Source organism: Polypterus senegalus, chromosome 4 (genome assembly GCF_016835505.1).
Source record: "Polypterus senegalus isolate Bchr_013 chromosome 4, ASM1683550v1, whole genome shotgun sequence".
NCBI classification, from domain to species: Eukaryota; Metazoa; Chordata; class Cladistia; order Polypteriformes; family Polypteridae; genus Polypterus; species Polypterus senegalus.
In genome coordinates, this window is record NC_053157.1 from 181,327,433 (window position 1) to 181,348,798 (window position 21,366).

At 37.4% G+C, this 21,366-nt stretch overlaps 1 protein-coding gene across 1 annotated transcript in view; it reads right to left on the bottom strand.

Moving 5' to 3' along the window:
• Positions 1-10,079, bottom strand: part of LOC120528774 — a 66,067-nt gene extending 55,988 nt beyond the window's left edge. Inside the window, exons 1-3 of the mRNA XM_039752910.1 lie at positions 9,569-10,079; positions 7,016-7,085; positions 3,494-3,645 (exon numbers count right to left, since the gene is read on the bottom strand). Of these exons, the coding sequence (XP_039608844.1) occupies positions 3,494-3,645; positions 7,016-7,085; positions 9,569-9,734 (388 nt within the window). The 5' untranslated portion in view covers positions 9,735-10,079. The remainder of the gene's footprint in view (positions 1-3,493; positions 3,646-7,015; positions 7,086-9,568) is intronic.
• Positions 10,080-21,366: the final 11,287 nt, after the last annotated feature.

Consider the following 21,366-nt stretch of genomic DNA (forward strand, 5'->3'; position numbering starts at 1 on the left):
AGTGGCCCAACCAGTTATTAGGTTCAGGGGGCAATTACTTTTTCACACAGGGCCATGTAGGTTTGGATTTTTTTTCTCCCTAAATAATAAAAACCATCATTTAAAAACTGCATTTTGTGTTTACTTGTGTTATATTTGACTAATGGTTAAATGTGTTTGATGATCAGAAACATTTTGTGTGACAAACATGCAAAAGAATAAGAATTCAGGAAGGGGGCAAATAGTTTTTCACACCACTGTATATATACTGTATATATATAATATTTGTTTACTCCTTATGTTTAACAATAAATTGTATTATTCTGTTTCTTAAAACGAATGAGCCTCAGTTACCTTGATATAAAACTAAAGGCCGGAAAGGAAAGGTTAAAAAAAAGTAGTGGCCTTGCCAAATTATTGGATTAATCCAACATTATTATGGCATCCTCCTCGGTGGCCGTCTTACTAATTATTAATCAACAAAATTCCTACACTACCAATTCTGTCTGCATCCAGTCTTATATTTCAATATATAAATGCATTAATCATACTTCTACAATCTTTGTGTTTATTAATAAATTATATTATTCTGTTCCTTAAAACAAGTGTGCCTTATCTTGACATAAGTTTAAAGAACTGCTTCCTACAACAGAGAAAGGCAAGGTAAATTAAGTAGGAGCCTTGCCGAAGTATTTGATTAATTGCCAGTACTGCCAAAGGTAAGACTGATAATTAAACAAGCAACTTAAAATTCAATTTTATTGACTGTCCCCTGGGTGGGCAAGTTAAAATCTCAATTTTCAAATCCTACAGTGGCATGAGGGCAATTTGCTGCACCTCCTTAATGATTTGTTTTCCTTTTTATGTGCTGTGAATGCACTATCATAGTCTTGCATGAGCTACTATGCTTATGCATATAGTTTTGAAAGAACATAAAACACACATGAATCCAGTTTTCGCAGAGCTCTGAATTTTTTACTACACAGTGCATTTATCGTCGATGCATGCGTGTCCTGTGCAATTGAAGTTTGTGTCATACGAGTTTTTGAGCGTTTCAGTATGGACAGGGATTCTTGCGAAAACTCCAATGCGAACTGATATTTTTTGTTTAAAACTCAGTTTTTAAATTAAAATGCGTTAGAATGAACGTAGCCTCAGTGTGAGACAATCCACAAAACCCCACCACCATACTTTGCTCGTTCTCTTTGCCATGCTGCGGTCTCTACAGGTTACAGCAAATTTGAACACACTGTAGAATTCAAAAGGAAACTATAGATTGTAGGGCAGCACATGTTTATGCAGCGCAAACAGATGCAACACACATTTGTGCTGTGCACTGGGTAAGCTAGCAACTGTGCAAACCAATGGGATGGCATTATTTTGATGGTAGAATTGGTTTATACAGAGTTATCCATTATTTACTTCAGCACCGATACTTATGGTCCAAAAACTGCTAGCAATACCTAACTCAAAATTTTAGCACTGATCCAACACTACTTGAGATAACCAAGATGCAGTAAACACCAATAAAGGACAGAAAAACAGTGAACTTGGTCTGTATCCCTTCTCTCACTCTCAGGTATTGAAGTGTCACAGTATTCTGAAATGCCAACAAGCAGAAACTACCAATTTTTGAGATATCAAAAATTTCAACTGTTACTGCAATCTCAGAAAAACTGACCTAGGTTGAGGTTAGGTACTGTTAACAATTATATCAAAAGAAAAGTAAACTAAAAGTAATACCAAGTAAATAGTAATTTTACCACTGTATGACCACCAGACTTTTCAGAGGTACTGGGGGAGAGATGGGGATTTAGAAGTACTATTGAATGTTCATACTTATGTTTTTCTTTATTAGACTTTTTAAATAAAAATGTACTGCAAAAGGGTGGAAGCTATAGGTCTCTAACATCAGAGTTATGAGTAAAGAAAGAATATAGGTGCTGTATATGTAGGTGATGCATTAGAATTATCAAAACAACTGCATATTCAGATTCTGCCATTGACCAATTTTATGCACATCATTTTTAATAAATCTTTGTTTCAATTTCACCAGTATAAGTTAACGCAATGTGGAATTTATCTAGATCAACACAAAAGATAAGCTTGTTGGAATCCTGACATCTACACAAGTCTTCTGAAGGAGATAAAGCAATTGCACTTCAATATGGGGCTACACCCCACATGGACTTGTTAAGGCTTCTGAAATAGTAGACTGTGAAAGTTCTTTTAAAAAAGCTCTAAAAAGATTAGCCACTGCCAGACTTGCAATTTAAAACAACTTACAAAACAATTAGCAGATAATGATGGAAACAGTGAGTGTGACCATCTACAAAGGTGTAAAGCAAATGTATTGTGCCATCAACCAGAGTAATGCCTGTATATTACAACAACTAGCGCCACTTCTGAACTTGCATTTAACACAGGTGTTACTTTTCATACTCATCACTGATATTGGCTATACCATCTCACAAGCTTAACAGTGTTGATAGGCTTGTCTTTTTCACCCACAGCCTTTCACAGGCTACAGTGCTGTGTTTAATACAAAAACACAATGCCTACGTCTGCACTAAGGACACAAACTATTATTAGTGTATGGCCATGATTTCGTCGGTTTACTTTGACTCACTTATTTCCTTTTTGAATTCCATTTTGTGCACTTTGTTTATATCTTCTTGAAAAGTAAGTAGAGTGAATCGAAGGATCACATAACTGCACTGAACAGTTTTTTATTTTGATTTTTTTATTCTGTTTTGTGCAATTTATATACAGTAGAAATATTAAAAATGATGTCTGGTAAGACATACCATCTACCTGTAATTTTGAATGATTTAAATACAGTAAGTATAGATTTTAAAATGATCTTGAAAGAATTAAAAATATTTATAAGGATTAGAAGATTTTATGGTATAGAGGAAGGATTTCTTTAACTTTATTAATGTTATGTTAAAAGAACTGCTTTTGTGATGCTGTGGCATATTACTTAAATATTGTGATATGGACATGTCATGGGCAAACACTGTTAAAACCTTTGGGTTTAAAACCATGTTTCTGGTATAAACAATTTAGTCATTACTTGTCAGGTCTACAATTTCATAACTATACAGAAGTAAGGCACAGCAACACACAATCTATCTCATCACCGCTCTTGGATTGTAGTTCAATTCACGGTTGAGACTCCTGCTATTTTTCCTTTTAATTCTTCCTAGGACCCCAGCTTTTTCCATCAGCTGAAAACACGTTGTAAAATGAGGCAATAATTCTAAACTGGCTCGCTCCATGTGGATAAGTGTGTGTGCATGAAAAGTGTGTTTGACCGATGATCAGCCTAGAGGCAGCCCCCCACCCAACATAAGCCAAGCATTCCATAATTCTAACCTGGAGAGCTGAAGTATATAAAACATGGAATATTACTACATGCAACATATTTAATTTGACTTAATGTTTCAGAAAATATTCTGCATAACCTTTATATGAGCAGTATTTATTTACAAATACCAGAAGGGACACGTACCAGTTATCCAATCAGCTGCTTCTTGAACTTGTTTACATCCAGGTCTTAACACAAAGCACTGTTTGTCATTATAAAGTCCTTTGTGACTTTCAGAGGAGTCTAGCCCTTCCTGAGATGCACTGTCAAGTAAGCTGATGGGTGTTGCAGTTCTTCTGAAAAATGCAAGCATGTTTACATAATCATTTTCAAGTAGAGCCCCTAATACTACCCTAATTAATACAATAAATACTTGTTTCCAAACTACTTTCATTCTGAATATCACACCTCTATAGAATTTCATACTGGAGAAGTATGGAAAACTTGCAATCCAAAATCATGTGAAGATTCTAGTAAGTTAGAGGTTGCTTGCTTAAAATGTGCCCCATGTTGTTTTTACTTTTTGTCCAGATTTGTAAACACAATTGCCAGTTAACTAACTAAATAAGACAAATATCAATTAATGAATGCATATTTGTTTAATAAATTTACTCATTTCAGGAAAACATTTACATGACATTAACATTTTGAATATAAAGATTCTTTCTTTACACAATAATATTTAATTGTTTATCATTGTCTTCTCAAAATATTTCATAGTCTTGTCAAAAGCTCAAGAAAGCTCAGAGCTCCAGGACATTCTCAGCTTTCGCTAATGAAGGAAAACTATATACTCCAAAGCACTCTTTCAGTAATTCTTCAGGAGACAGCAAGGTAGCTGGTGAGGTTTACCAGTAAGGAAATGAAGTGTTGCATACACGTGTAGAAAGTAGGTAAGCAAGAAATATAACACTGATGAAAGTCTTGAAGGGGTGCAAGCCACATACCCCTGTATTTTCATATTTCTACGACAAAAGGGGAATAGAAAGTTAAACATTACAAGCAGCAAGCCTGCTTAAGATCTGATTACAGGTCAGGTGTTACCCTCATCAACACAGCCTCACCACATCATATCCCTTGTTTATGAGGAGATACTGGGATAAATCTTAAGCCTGAGGTCTTTTAAATAACAGACCTACTAAAACAGATAAGTATAAAACTGTTATTTCCCAAAATGTCTGTGCAACAATTACACAATTCACAAAAAAAGCAAAAATTTCCACTTTCATGAGTCAACTGAGCCAACAATAAAAAAAATCCTCAATCCTCTCCCCTCCACAGTGATTAACTGGCTCATTTTAAATACTTCTAGGGAAAAGTAATTTTGGCTAACATATACTGAATACATATTTTCTATAAAAATCAAACTTTTACAGTCCTAGTCTGTGCATTGAGTTCTCTTCTCATGCCTGAATTTATGAAAGTTCCAAATATGGAAAAATGACACACTACAGTAGTTGCATACTAGGGCTGAGATGACTGTTGATAACATCATCCATCATCAACTGGCAAGTCACATCATCGATGGACTCCAAAAATGTAAAGAAATTTCCTCAAAGCACTAAACTGCAGCCATCATTTTTTTTTTTTCTTGCACGCCTTACAAGACAGCTGTCAAGCACTCGTTTTCACACCAAGTCCCTCTGCTTTATTTCAAATCAGGGATTAGTGGTTGTTTAATTTCCAATTAGTTTGGTTGCATTTCACACTGCAAACTGTCAACCAAACTACACATAACAAACAACTCATGGCCTTGTCCTGAATTTCTTTTATTGGGAAGAACATTTTTTTCAGGGAATAAATTGTCATGGAGGGTTAGGAAAAATTGTGTTTGCACATTGCCACATTTCCCCTAATTATTTGGTTTATTACCAAATACAGTTGTGTAGGCAGAATTAATATCAAACAAGTGGAAGATTACTTGAAAATTAATAGCCACAAAGAAGAGCCAGCTCTGCTGAGGCCATGTGCTTCAATTTTCATTTCCAGTCACCATATGAATGTAACCTCAATTTAACTGATCTCAAATCAATTCCTCTGTCTTAACTCTTGTATATGTTTGTTAATAATGTTCATTTTGGTTGTTTAACATTTATTACATATGTCAAAGTTAGTGTACATATCGAGAGGATGTCCCACCTCACCTGCACACAACACTTTCATAATGCAAGGTTGGGGGGTTTACTCACCAGTCTCACAGCTCACTGCCGTTACTCTCTCACCACCTCTGTAAATTTATAACTGTTGTCTCACAATGCTTACTAAAGTGCTGGCTTGCTTCGACTGACTGTTAACATTTGTACCCATTTTTTTATGTGCATCTTATATATATCTTTAAATTTTTTTCCAAGCTAACCCTCGACTCATTGTGCTGTGGATAAGATTCCTTATTAACAGACACTTTGAATGACTATAACAGAATGCATACTTACACCTATTTTTTATGCAGCTAGATGGGTCCCATGTCAGATCACATTCGTTCCTCATGCAAACCACTTAGTATTGCACTGAGACCACCATTTCTAAAAGGTCTCAGTATATCCGTTTTGGTCCTCACCAGGGTGCAACTGGCGTGTCCACATCTGCCTATGACCTGGACTTTTGTAGAAAGTTTGAAAATAACTGGTTCAAACCAACTAGGTGTGAAAACACCTATATTCACAGCAGGAGGCATATGAATTAAAGCCCCCTCCAACCACTGGTATAGACACTAGATGCAGTGGATGGGCAAAGAACCTAATTATTTATAATGCATAAAGATCTTTCCAATTCTAAACAAACCATAGGACAGAAGATCGTTATCATATATCGATGATTTGAAATCTGATTGCATACTGTACAATTTATTTCTCAGAGATTCATAGCAGCATGGATAAATATTTACAAAATGGGAGGCTTTCATCATTGCACACTATTACTGTATAGTTTTTGGACAGGAAAATGAAAGACTTAAAACAGAGGTCTCTATCCTAGTCAGGTAAACAACTTCAATTTTTTTAATCCCAATAGACTTTAAATGACACCTATGTGCTGTGTGCTATTCAGGTCAAAAGGGAACCTATAATTATAGAACCTTGTCTTAGCAGCAGGGAGGAAAAAGATAATTGCTAAATCGAATCAAGTAATTCATTCTTTTTAACAACAAGTTATGAGACATACAGGTATTATCATTAAATACATATACTATTCTGTAATTTTAAAATACAACTTAACTACCAATTCTGTGGAAAATATAAATGAAGTAATTCAACTAAATGCTAAACTTCACATTAATAATCAAAAAGACTAAATGGGATTTCAACTTTAGTTTTAAAAAATAACTACAAATAAATAATTAATAAGGATGCAAGCTAGATATTAAAAAAAAAGTTAAAACAGCAATGATAAGGAAATAATTAAAACAAAAGCTTGCCTCTGCGGATTTATAAAGGTAATACATTAACAAGCAGGCTTGGTACTCTATATCTTAAACTGAAAAGCACACAAAAGACTGATTTCTTTATCTTATGAGAAAATGTCAGTATCAATAATTTACATTTTCCAGTGTGTCAGTACTTTGAAGAAGGAAGAGATTGGACTTGGAAAATATATTAAACAAATCTAATAAAAGCACCTATGAATTAAGTATCAATTGCAGAACGCTTCCTTTCTTTGTTAAAAACATACCGTGTTTTTATGTCTCTCAACATTTTTTCACCTATTTCAGAAGGAGACTCTTGATTCATATTCATTTGTGCTATTAAAAAAGATATTACACAGTATTTTAATATTCAGTACAAATTTATATAATCAATTTTTTTTTTAAACTATTCTCTCCCTGTGACTTATATAAATTAAGACTTCAGTCACTTTTGATGCTATGAACTAGTCCATTAAAGGACAAAAATTTGCTAAGCATGAAAAAATTAAGGTAAATATTTAGTCTGTTTACAACAGTAATTATACTGTATATAATTATACTGCTTATATTTATGTCAAAGAATCAGATATATCACAATTTGTAAGATGCCTTTGTGGGAGGGAGATACCAATTCTGATATATGAAATATGCAAAGGGTTTCCTTAAGCCACTTTTACCTACTCTGTTTTGGTGTTGTCAAGCAAGTCCAAACACACTTACATTAATAAAACAAAATCATAAGAATTACAGAACATGGATTTATGAGGGTATAAACAGACTCAAAAGACAATAAACAAAGCACAGCCCTAAATAAATTAAGGCAGACAGGAGTTCTTTCTATAATAAAGGGGATGGCCCCATCTTATGAACTGCATAATTACATACTTCTGTTATGAGTAAACTAAAATAACTTTAAAACACTTTCATCTCAGTTAACACATCTGAATGTCACACCATACTTACATACATTTTCAAGCATATTTAGAAAAAAAAAATCTAGTTGTACGTAATGCACTACTTAAAAAAGGTACACATTCAAGTTGCACACAATATTTTTAAACTTCAGGTCATAAGTAACAAACAGTATACCTGATCATCTTCATGAATAAAGGAGTTAATTGAATGCATTTCAACAGTTTTAAAAAAAATTAAATACTCTTCAAGGTTCATTCAATTATGCAAAATGTCATTTTTATTTTGACAACAGTTTTTAGGAGAAATTTAGAATTTCAATTCTAGTTTAACTTTATAGAAAGTGTCTTCACACTTAATGATAAAAAATATATACACAGTATTTATATTATATATGAAAAACTTGTTCTGTTTCTGCAGTTAATCTTCTTTACTAGCTAGATAGGTCAACAGTTGCAACATGTAATCAATGTCATCAATAATGTTTAATGATAAAGGTAGTGGCCATGATTTTTGTTATTCATCAGTTGTCTATTTACTCATTATACATGTTATTTCATTGACAATGGAATGACAAATATAATTTGATATAAGATATGGCAAAGACAGGGGATGTAATTATGGTGGTCAAATACCAACAAAGTCCAAAATGAGGAGTCTTTTGAGCTTCAAATCTGACAGAAAATGTGTGCCTTGCAAGATCTGTAAATATCAGCTCACCTGGCACAGAACTACCTGAAAAGAAAACTCAGGAGTAATGGTGAAATCTTTCTCACTGAAACTTGGGGCAGAATGTTCAAAATCATTTTCTTTTATTTATTTTAGCAACTCAAAACCTTCATCTAAAAGTCCAGAATCTGGGTCATGAGTAATTTGTAAAACTCTTCTGCAGAGGATTTCCTTTAAAAGTAATGGCACATATTTGATACAATAATGTAAGGTATAACATTCAGTTCACCTTGCAGTTTTTGCTATCATCCAGGAGATAAAAAACAATTAATATACTGTATGCAAATTTTGTCGATGCCTAATGAGGGCTTCAATCTGTTTGATGTAGAGGTCTGTTGACAAAAGCTTAAAAGAAGTGCATATCTAGACCTTACAGTTAATAATAAAATTTTATTAGGCACCTTTTTGGCAAATGTAATGTTACAACATACAGTATTGTTGTTATGAAGGATAACACTGTATAAGAATAAAAAAATGTTTTCACTTTTGTACTAAAATTATTTTTATAAAATTCTGATTAAATTGATCAAATAATCAAATAGCAAAATAGTAATTAGTTGCAGCCTACATGGATAATTCAAAGAACACATCTGAAATGAGGATTAAGCTGAACTTTTGAGAGAAAAATAGGCATTACTAAGGCTATTAGAAAGTAGCTGGAAAATCAAAGTGCAGCATCCCACATCCGCAGAGAAGCTGGAAAAGACTGATACATTTAATTTCTATCACAAAATGGAATATAATAAAGTCAGTAGGATTCAGTGATTAAACTTTGGATGACATTATATATAGGTAACTTTATCAGGCCACATTAAGTCTAAAAAAAAGACAGTTATCCAGGTATATAATCCAGACAGTATTAATAAAATATCATTAAAAAAGGGTCAAAAATGCAAATGCAAATTACTGCATCACTTCTGTAAGCTATAAAAATTGGTCATTACCTATTTTAAATTTAATTCTAAAGCAATTATCAAATAAAGACATCTGTCAAGAAAAACTACAAGAATATGAAGAGATAAGCTTTAAAAGTAATGTTACCATATGCCATATACATATTTAAGCTATTCTGGAATATGAATATTTTTACAAATACTTTAAATGAAAAATATTAAAGGCACATTTAGTTTAAATTAAATGCAAAGACTCAGCCTTACAAATATACAGAAAAAACTCACTTTGCTGCTCCTTTCTCAAGAAAATGTCCCGCCCTGTACTTTCAAATCGAATGGCTGACATGATTCTCCGTGCAAGGCTTGACAGTGGTCTTCGATAAATATTACTTTGTCCACTGACACACCGCTCCATTCTCTCTTGAACCAGCAAGAAAGCCTGTACAAGCATTAATGTATATGCTCAAAACAAATCTCCACTAAAATTTCTTCTAAGCAGTGCTCACAATATTACGTTTTATAGCAATACACATAAAACTATGAAAGTTAACACAAATCTGAACACTAGAAAATTAGACAAAAAAAAATGCTGCAATAAAAATTGACACTTGGTAGTGGCAAAGTTGAGAAAGAATTTAAGACATTCACTATAGGGCAGTGTTTCTCGATATTTTTTGGTGTTGTGATACATCAAGGACCATCATCAGATATATAATAGTGTAAACTAGCGTGTATATACAGTATATCGAGAAAGAGGGAGATATATAGATATACAGTAGATAGATATATCTATCTATCTATCTATATCTACAGGGTGGGCCATTTATATGGATACACCTTAATAAAATGGGAATGGTTGGTGATATTAACTTCCTGTTTGTGGCACATTAGTATATGTAAAGGGGAAAACTTTTCAAGATGGGTGGTGACCATGGTGGCCATTTTGAAGTCGGCCATTTTGGATCCAACTTTTGTTTTTTCAATAGGAAGAGGGTCATGTGACACATCAAACTTATTGGGAATTTCACAAGAAAACAATGGTGTGCTTGGTTTTAACGTAACTTTATTCTTTCATGAGTTATTTACAAGTTTCTCTTTGTTTACAGCCATTGACATGTCGCAGAGGTTAACACGTGAGGAGCGGATAGAAATTGTGTTGATGTCTGGTGAATGCAGTAACCGGGTCATTGCAGCAGATTTCAATGCAAGACACCCTACGAGACCACCCATCTCCCATGCTACAGTTAGCAAACTGCTTGCTAAGTTTCGTGAAACTGGTTCAGTGTTGGATTTGCCAAAATGTGGACGCATGAAAACTGTCACTAATGAAGAAACATCAGTGGCTGTCCTAGCTTCATTCAGCAAGAGCCTACAGCGTAGCACTCGCCGCATGTCACTGGAGAGTGGCATTAGTTGAACATCCCTTCAGCAGATATTAGCTACTCACAAATGGCACCCTTACAAACTCCAGCTACTGCAGCATCTCAACGAGGATGACCCAGATCGGCGCACTGAATTTGCAGAATGGGCAAAACAAAAATTGGAACAGGACCCTCAGTTTACGAGAAGATTTTGTTCAGTGATGAGGCAAACTTTTATGTGAATGGTGAAGTTAACAAACAAAACCACCACTATTGGTCTGACACTAACCCACATTGGATAGATCCCTCCAAGACTGTTGGAACAAAAAAATTGATGGTATGTGTGGTATATGGGGTACAAAGATAGTGGGGCCATTCTTCATCAATGGAAACCTCAAGGCCACTGGATATGCGAAATTGCTACATGATGATGTTTCCCTCTTTATGCACTGAAGCTGGCACGTTCCCTGAGTTTTTCCAGCAAGATGGTGCACCACCACATTATGGGCGTCAGGTCGAGCATTCCTAGATGAACAGTTTCCTGGAAAGTGGATTGGTGTGTGGGCCAGTTGAATGGCCCCAAGGTCTCCGATCTGACCCCTTAGACTTTTATCTTTGGGGTCATCTGAAGGTAATTGTCTATGCTGTGAAGATACGAGATGTGCAGCACCTGAAACTACGGATACTGGAAGCCTGTGCTAGCATTTCTCCTGCGGTGTTGCTATCAGTGTGTGAAGAGTGGGAGAAGAGGGTTGCATTGACAATCCAACACAATGGGCAGCACATTGAACACATTTTATAAGTGGTCAGAAACTTGTAAATAACTCATGAAAGAATAAAGTTACGTTAAAACCAAGCACACCATTGTTTATCTTGTGAAATTCCAAATAAGTTTGTGTCACATGACCCTCTTCCTATTGAAAAACAAAAGTTGGATCCAAAGTGGCCACCATGGTCACCACCCATCTTGAAAAGTTTTCCCCCTCACATATACTAATGTGCCACAAACAGGAAGTTAATATCACCAACAATTCCCATTTTATTAAGGTGTATCCATATAAATGGCCCACCCTGTATATCTAGATCTAGAGATATCTCCATCTCCATCTCTAGAGATAGATAGATCTAGAGATAGATATATATACAGTGGTGTGAAAAACTATCTATTTGCCCCCTTCCTGATTTCTTATTCTTTTGCATGTTTGTCACACAAAATGTTTCTGATCATCAATCACATTTAACCATTAGTCAAATATAACACAAGTAAACACAAAATGCAGTTTTTAAATGATGGTTTTATTATTTAGGAGAAAAAAATCCAAACCTACATGGCCCTGTGTGAAAAGTAATTGCCCCTGAACCTAATAACTGGTTGGGCCACCCTTAGCAGCAATAACTGCAATCAAGCGTTTGATAACTTGCAATGAGTCTTTTACAGCGCTCTGGAGGAATTTTGGCCCACTCATCTTTGCAAAATTGTTGTAATTCAGCTTTATTTGAGGGTTTTCTAGCATGAACCGCCTTTTTAAGGTCATGCCATAGCATCTCAATTGGATTCAGGTCAGGACTTTGACTAGGCCACTCCAAAGTCTTCATTTTGTTTTTCTTCAGCCATTCAGAGGTGGATTTGCTGGTGTGTTTTGGGTCATTGTCCTGTTGCAGCACCCAAGATCGCTTCAGCTTGAGTTGACGAACAGATGGCCGGACATTCTCCTTCAGGATTTTTTGGTGGACAGTAGAATTCATGGTTCCATCTATCACAGCAAGCCTTCCAGGTCCTGAAGCAGCAAAACAACCCCAGACCATCACACTACCACCACCATATTTTACCGTTGGTATGATGTTCTTTTTCTGAAATGCTGTGTTCCTTTTACGCCAGATGTAACGGGACATTTGCATTGCAAAAAAGTTCAACTTTTGTCTCATCAGTCCACAAGGTATTTTCCCAAAAGTCAGAAACATTTTGTGTGACAAACATGCAAAAGAATAAGAAATCAGGAAGGGGGCAAATAGTTTTTCACACCACTGTGTGTGTGGATAGAGAGAGAGAGAGAGAGATGTACACACACACACACTCTAGTTTATTATATATACTAGTTTAAAATCAGCCAAAACCATAGACAACAGAGTGGTTTGCCCCATGCACCACCATGTACGCTGGTAATATGTACATGACAAAAGGATTAACATGGCAACATCGGTGGCCGGAACACTTCAAAATACACTGAAAAGGTTTTGAGATCCCAGAAAAATTTCTCAGGAGGGCAAGCAGATCATGTGACAGACTGTCACAATACATACAGATATCTGGCAATCCCAGTGGACTATCAGGCAACACCTCATAGCATAGGCTCATGTCTTGCAAAGGTTGGACTTAACTTACATAATTCACTGCTAAGTATTTCATGGACTACTGAACATTACTTCAATTTCATTCAGCATATTCATTTAAGTACTGTATTCCTCAATGGGAGTACGCAGACTGTTAAAAGTAAGGTACATACTATATATCTGTATGACAGGTACTCAAAAATAATGAGCTGATCTATGTAAACAATAATATTATGATTTGGTTAAAATTCCATCCATGAAACAAAGTCAAATTGAAAATGGAGATGAGTAAAACAGAGTGCAGTAAACGCATTCCAGGGGAAAATAAGTGTCTATGGGAAATCCATGGTTCTTTGTATTACAGTTTTTCTCGATTGGTTTGGCTCATTTCCTGAAACCGAGATGACATTCTCAAAATAACATGGACAAATCTCCAAACCACCTTGCAATTGTTCACAACAGAATATTATTTTTTATTGGTTTAATCACATTGCAAATGCTTTAGTACATGTCTCAAGTGGCTCTGTGCTTCTTTTCAAATGATTATGTACAAGTAGCTACAGTTAGCACAATGAGCCCACATTTAGCACATTTTCCAAATAAATAGATCTTGCCGATCTAAACTGATTAGTTGATTTTTCAGTGAAATGGTCACTCACTCCAAAACATATCAGCATGGTTTCACTGTGTAAGTCATCATATGCACAATTGTCTGTTCAACTGTCAAAATTAGTCAAAGATATAATACCATGAAAGAATATCTTGGAACATTTGATAAAGTTATGACAGTATTTGACAATCAATCAGGTGAAATTAGAACTAACGAAGGAGCAGTTTCCCACATCTCAGATGACCAATCAAACATGTTGTTCAGATACCTGACAGGTGTTGTCTATGATTATGACTGCTGCCAAAAGTATATAGACAGAGCTTGGCGCGGGGCCAGTTTCATTTGCAGTGTGAACATGGAAGCACCTCGCCAAGTACAACAGCAACTTCCTGCTCGAGGAAGAGGAGGAGTGAGAATGCGTGGAGGAATAGGGGGAAGAGGCCGAGGAGCACGGAGGCACCATGATGTCCCAGATGAAATCCGGGCCACCCTTATTGACCACGTCATAAACCATCGCCTCACAATGGCAGAGGCAGGTCGCGAGTGCAGCCTAATGTGCCTCGGTCTACAGTCTCCTCCATCATCCAAACCTTTCGCAGGGAAAACAGGTACAGAACTATGCTATTGAACTATTCAGTGTTGGTGTGTGTGTAGGCCTAGAGTACTGTAATATTGTCATGTGATGTTATATGATACTATAAAAATGACAAAGACAAAAAAATGGAGAAAATACTGTGAATAGTATTCCAGTCACTGTGCAGTGCATCACACTTCTAGTACCATAAGACAGCAGTACAATTACATTGGTAACTCATTTTGTAACAAATTTACAGTGTTGACCTTTGACTTGTATGTCTAGGATTGGACGACAGCCTCAAGTGGGTGGCAGAAGAAAACTTCTAAATGAACAACAAGAACAAGAAATATGCAACATGGTCATTGCAAATAATGCCATCACACTGAGACAGATTAAGTAATGCAATCCTGCTAGACAATGTAATGTTCCAAAATATAAACTCTATCAGCATCTCCACAATAGACCGGGTATTGAAGAAACATCAGATGACCATGAAACAGATTTACAGGGTACCATTTGAGAGAAACTCTGACAGAGTGAAAGGGCTGCGGTACCAGTATGTGCATGTAAGTCAACTACTGGTTGTCTATCATTGTAACACTATTACAGTAAGACATGGTTACCACTGTTTTTGTTTTGCGTTATCCTTTTCACCTTCAGAATCCAGCTTTGTGTGACTAGAGCATTTTCCTAGAAATTGTCTTCAGTTTCCCACTCCCTGTTTGTACAGTACTTTAGATCCTCCCTGCAGTATCTGTCTCTACTTGACTGATTAGATTTATTTCTATTCTATTGTAGAGAATTATGGCATTAGAAGGCAACGAAACCCCTCACATCCTAGTGTTCGTTGATGAAGCTGGCTTCAACCTGGCCAAAGGCGTGGCCGTAACATCATTGGCCACCGAGCCACTGTGGATGTCCCAGGCCAGCGAGGAGCAAATATAACAATGTGTGCCGCTATATCAGAAAGAGGTGTGACCACACACATTCCCAGTTTAGGGCCCTACAATACACAAAAGCTCCTCAATTTTTTTGGACCACCTTTATACTGATCTGATCCCAGAAAATGAGAGAGGTGTAGAAGGACCTCAGCTACCACATTATGTCATTGTGTGGGATAATGTGAACTTCCACCGCGGCCCACATCAGAACCTGGTTCACCACCCATCCCGGATGCTAATGGAGTTTCTTCCACCTTACTCTCCTTTCCTGAATCCAATTGAGGATTTTTTCAGCTTGGAGGTGGAGGGTGTATGAGCATCAGGCTCAAGACCAGAGGGCCCTGCTGCATGCAATGGATGCTGCATGTGAGGACATCACAGGGGATCAATGTAGGGGATGGTTGAGACATTCACGCCGTTTCTTCCCTCGCTGCATCGCATGAGAAAATATCCGTTGCGATGTGGATGAGAATTTATGGCCTGACAGAGAGCAGCGCGTCGATGGCCAGGAGGATGAGGATGGTGGCCAGGAAAGAGAGGGTGACAATGGCGACCACTGAAAATATTACTGTACTATAGTTCTGAGACTTTATTTACAGTATGGTGGGCTAGAGTTTTTTTGGTTTTTGTTTGTGTTTATAACTGTTCACATTTACAGAATCCTGTATATGTTTTCTTTTCACAGTATGTTCTCTAATGTTAACATTTCTTTGTACGAATAAAAATGTTTACAGTTTCCTTGAGTATGAGTGGTTTATTGGAGGCTGATTTTACTGTAAAATCTTTTGGTTTTATTCATAGTGGTATTCTGTTGCTAGACCTGTGCCTCAGTGACAAAACGTCTAAGCATTTTGACTTGCAGTGCTTAAACAATGCCAAAGGTATAATGCATTTTGGGGGCATTGACTATTTATATGGGAAGGATATTTAGTTTTGACACATGGATAAACCTTTTGGGAGAGATGAGCTTTTGCAGGGGATCCATGGTGTTGTGCTAAACCATCCGGGGTATTCTGACAAAAGCACTAAATGAATGCACATGTGCCAAGGCAATTGAGAAGGATCTGTGCTATTCTGACTGTACTGACCTTTTATATGGGAAAGGAATCTACTTTTGAAGCATGGACGAAGAGTTTTGGGTAAGATATTTGTTTTGCTAGTGAGCTATAATGTTGGGCAGCACTGTAAGACTGTTTGGCCAAATGACCTTATGGTTTTGAGAATGTCATCTCGGTTTCAAGAAATGAGCCAAACCAATCGAGAAAAACTGTAAACAAAATCACAGCTCTGCTGCTTTAGGCAGGTTACTTAAACCACTCCTTTCCATAAATACTACAAAATTATATACTTAAGTTTGCTTACTGAATACAGTGCTTTGGTGTTATATTAGTACAGTATGTATCGATAACTCATTCCTTAGCATTGGGAAAGTGGCAGCTGCACCAAGAACCATGCCAATACATCAAAAAAGAAAACCAGAAAAGCCAAGTAACAGCTGGCAATTATTTAAACAACTAAAAATAGCACTGCAGCAGACAATTCTGTAATGTCTTAGTTACAGTAAAAAGACAATTATTAAATGGTAGAATTGTATAGCACTTACTGTAATCTTTGCATCTCGTCAACACTCGGGCAAAACAGTAAATAATTCGGTATAAAGCATTTTTATTTATTCTTTAAGCTTCCTGATTATTTCTGGATAGGCACAAACACTCACACAGCCTAGATTGAGTTTAGATCATCTAAAGTGAAGGGTTTCACTGGGAATGAAAAATCACCAGAATTCCGTATAAAAAGGAAACCGACAATGGAACAACCACTTCAATTTCCTTCAGGGGCAAAACTAACTGAACAGTAAATATCATCATGTCCAATTAAACACAACTGATACTGTATGTACCTAAATGCAAACATAATACTTAATCTACATTTTTTACCTACTAGGCAAATTGGCTCACTAAGACAACAGTCATCCAAGCCTATAGGCCGAAAGATACACAGATAATGGAAAGAAGGAAGCTTTCTATGAACTCAAAGTCATTCTTAATAAAATCCCATGTTATGACCTGAATGATCCTGACTAGGGACTTCAACACCCAACTTGGTGGCAACCGGGGTGAAGTTTTGAACTAATTATGGGGCATGACAATCACCAGATGGATGCACCTTAAACCAAAGGGAGGATCAGCACTAGGCAGCATAACGACATTTTGGAGAGCAGACATAGGCCCAGACCGCCATCAAGTCAGAATAGATTTCAAACTTCCAACCAAAAGCAGCTCAAACCAAAGTGTCTTTTTGCATTGAAAAAGCTCAAAGAAAAATCACTTTGATCCACTTGGAATGATGGATGACCAGGCAGAAGACCACTGGACCATCATCACAGACACCATCCGGAAATGACCCAAGAAACCAATGGAAGACAATAAGGAAGTTGTAAAGTGTACTGGATACAAGAATGGAATTGGGAGCTAACTGAGGAATGCAAACAAATGTGGAACCAAGCCAATGGCACCAATGAAGATAAGGCAATGATTCAAAGATATGCAGAGTTGGACTGTTTCACGAAGAGCTGTCAGAAGGGAAGGAGTGCCTTGAATGGAAAAGGAAAGAAGTGTGAGAAGCAGCTGACCAGAACAGCAGCAAAACCCTCTGTCAGTTTATCAATGAGCTTAAAGTGACATGCAGCAATTCCAGCATTGGGATCAGAGGCGAAAATGGGAAACTCCTGACCACTCAAAAAAAGGAAAACAGGAGGAGGACTTAATACTTTCAGGAGACCCTGAACATCACCTACAATTCTGACAAAGATTAATCCCAAGGAGAATTCCAGATGGAAATCATCAAAAGCACAATCAAAGAAGTTGAGGCTGCAATCAAGCGTCTAAAGAACAACAAGACAGCCGGTCTGGACAAGATACCCACTGAGATCTTGGAAGTGTGATGGTTGAACTATGGCAGAAAGACTCGCAGCACTTTTTAACAAATGCTGGCAGAATGGGGAAGTTCCAGAAGATTGACAGAGGTGCAGTAATCAAGGTACCAAAGAAAGGAAATGTATCGGAAAAGCACCAAATGGCATGGCATCACCTTTCTCTCAGTGCCTAGGAAGGCATTCTGTTCACTAGGAGTCACTCTGATCCTGCACTACAATAGTGTACCAACAGCTTTAATCACAGAGTTTAGGCAACTTGTACCTTCACTCAAGCATCAAGACTAAGTCCAGAAACACCACCTTCTTCAAAACAGTCACCAGCATTCATCAGGGCTGCATACTGTTGCTGCTAGTCTTTCTGGTGGCCCTCAACTACGTCATGCAACAGGCAACAATGAGATGGGGTGGCATCCAATGGAGAGATCATGACCATCTGAGCGATTTTTAATTTCCTGACAATATAGCTTTGATTGAAGGAAATGAGAGGGAACTCCAGATAACAATGTATCTCAAACTGGAAGCAAACAAAGTTGGCCTCAAAAATGAGCACAGAGAAGTCAAAAGACCATGAACATCGGCAATGGAGAAATGAAATCACAGTTGGAACACAAAGGCTGAAAGAGGTGAAGAAGTGTTCATTCATGGGCAGCAAAAACAGAGACCAACATGAAGTGTCAAATTGGAAAGGTGTCAGCTGTTTTCCAGAAAATGTAGTCCTCTGCAACAACTTCTCTTAAAATGGAGCCGAGTGTCTTCAACTGACTCATGATCCTTATCATGACCTTATTGACCATATCTCAAACCAAGAAGTGCTCCTGAGGATCAACATGCAACAATCACATCAGTCACCCAAAGAATACAACGCTTAGCTAGTCACATCCTCTGAAATTAGGATCTCTGAATCCCCAAAGTGGCCCAGAGATGGACATCACCAGAAACAAAATGCCATCCAAGAAGCCACACATGGAACATACACTCGCCTAAGACTGCATGGCCTTAGATGTCTCATGGGATGAACCCAAAAATTTCCACAAGCAACTGGAAAAAATGGTGGGAACTTATCGCCCAATATGCTACTCAGCATTTGCAAGTCTAAGTCTGAGTAAGATGTTTCAGGAATCTTCTTTGATAGTGCCTCTGTGGTATACACTGCCTGGCCAAAAAAAAAGTCGCCACCTGGATTTAACTAAGCAAATAGGTACGAGTCTCCTATTGGATAATTACTGCATGGGCAATTATCTTTCAGCTGGCAACACATTATTTAACCCCAACTGGTGCAAGGAGTTGCTTCTCATTTCTTAAACAACCATGTCGAAAGACACATCTCGTGGTCGTGGAAAAGATGTTAATCTGTTTGAGAAGGGTCAAATCATTGGCATGCATCAAGCAGAGAAAACATCTAATGAGACAGCAGAAACTACTAAAATTGGGTAAAGAACTGTCCAACGCATTATTAAAAAATGGAAGCATAGTGGGGACCCATCGTCTTCGAGGATGAAATGTGGCCATAAAAAAATCCTGAATGATCGTGATTGGCAATCACTTAAACTTTTGGTGAAATCAAATCGAAGAAAAACAACAGTAGAACTCAGGTCTATGTTTAATAGTTAAAGTAAGAGTATTTCCATACACACAATGCGAAGGGAACCCAAAGGGATTGGGATTGAACAGCTGTGTAGCCGTAAGAAAAACCACTAATCAGTGAGGCAAACCGGAAAAAAGCCTTCAATTTGCCAGGGAGCATAAAGATTGGAGCAATGGAAGAAATTCATGTGGTCTGATGAGTCCAGATTTACCCTGTTCCAGAGTGATGGGCGCATCAGGGTAAGAAGAGAGGCAGATGAAGTGATGCACCCATCATGCCTAGTGCCTACTGTACAAGCCTGTGGGGGCAGTGCTATGATCTGGGGTTGCTACAGTTGGTCAGGTCTAGGTACAGCAACAGTATGTGCTCCAAAAATGGTCAGCTGAATGACCAGGTTATTCCATCAATGGATTTTTTCTTCCCTGATGGCATGGGCATATTCCAAGATGACAATGCCAGGATTCATCAGGCTCAAATTGTGAAAGAGTGGTTCAGGGAGCATGAGACATCATTTTCGCACATGGATTGGCCACCACAGAGTCCAGATCTTAACCCCATTGAGAATCTTTGGGATGTGCTGGAGAAGGCTTTGCGCAGCAGTCAGACTCTACCATCATCAATGCAAGATCTTGGTGAAAAATTAATGCAACACTGGATGGAACTAAATCTTGTGACATTGCAGAAGATTATCGAAACAATGCCACAGCGAATGTGTGCCGTAATCAAAGCTAAAGGCGGTCCAATAAAATGTGTGTGGCCTTTTTTTTGGTGCCGACTTTTTTTTTTTTCCAGGCAGTGTATTTTGATGCTTCTACAAGTGGCAACTTACATCTACTGGCATCTGTGGAATACTATTTGACTTGAAGCACAGCTATCCCGTTACAAACAAAATGTCACAATGCAAAACCAGTTGTACAGTAATCCCTCCTCGATCGCGGGGGTTGCGTTCCAGAACCCCCCGCGATAGACGAAAATCCGCGAAGTAGAAACCATATGTTTGTGTAGTTATTTTTATATATTTTAAGCCCTTATAAACTCTCCTACACTGTTATTATTAGAGCCCTCTAGACATGAAATAACTCCCTTTAGTCAAAAGTTTAAACTGTCCTCCATGACAAGACAGAGATGACAGTTCTTTCCTACAATTAAAAGAATGCAAATAGATCTTCTTCTCTTCAGGAGCAGAAAATTTCAGAGGGAGAGAGAGAGCGCGCGCAAAGAAAAGCAAACAATCAAAAAATCAATACTTGTGCTTTTAAGTTTGCCGTGGCATTTTTTAGAAGAGCGTTAGTATCTTCTAAGCAAACAGCCTCTGTGCAAACTGCCCCTCTGCTCACATCTCCTCCATCAGGCGCAGAGAACGTCAGAGAGAGAGAGCGAGATTAAAGCAACAATTCAAAAAATCAATACGTGTGCTTTTGTGCTTTTAAATATGCGAGCACAATAAAGCGGATTTTTTTTTGAGGAGCGTCAGTATCTTTTAAGCAAACAGTCTCTGTGCAAACAGCCCCTCCATCAGGCGCAGAGAATGTCAGAGAGGGTGAGAGAGAGGCAGAGACAAGCAAACAATCAAGCTCCGCGCGGGATGCATATCTTATAGCATTGAGGAGTTTTATGTATGTTAATATGTAATACATGCTCTGATTGGGTAGCTTCTAAGCCATCCGCCAATAGCGTCCCTTGTATGAAATCAACAGGGCAAACAAACTGAGGAAGCGTGTAGCATACATTAAAAGACCCACT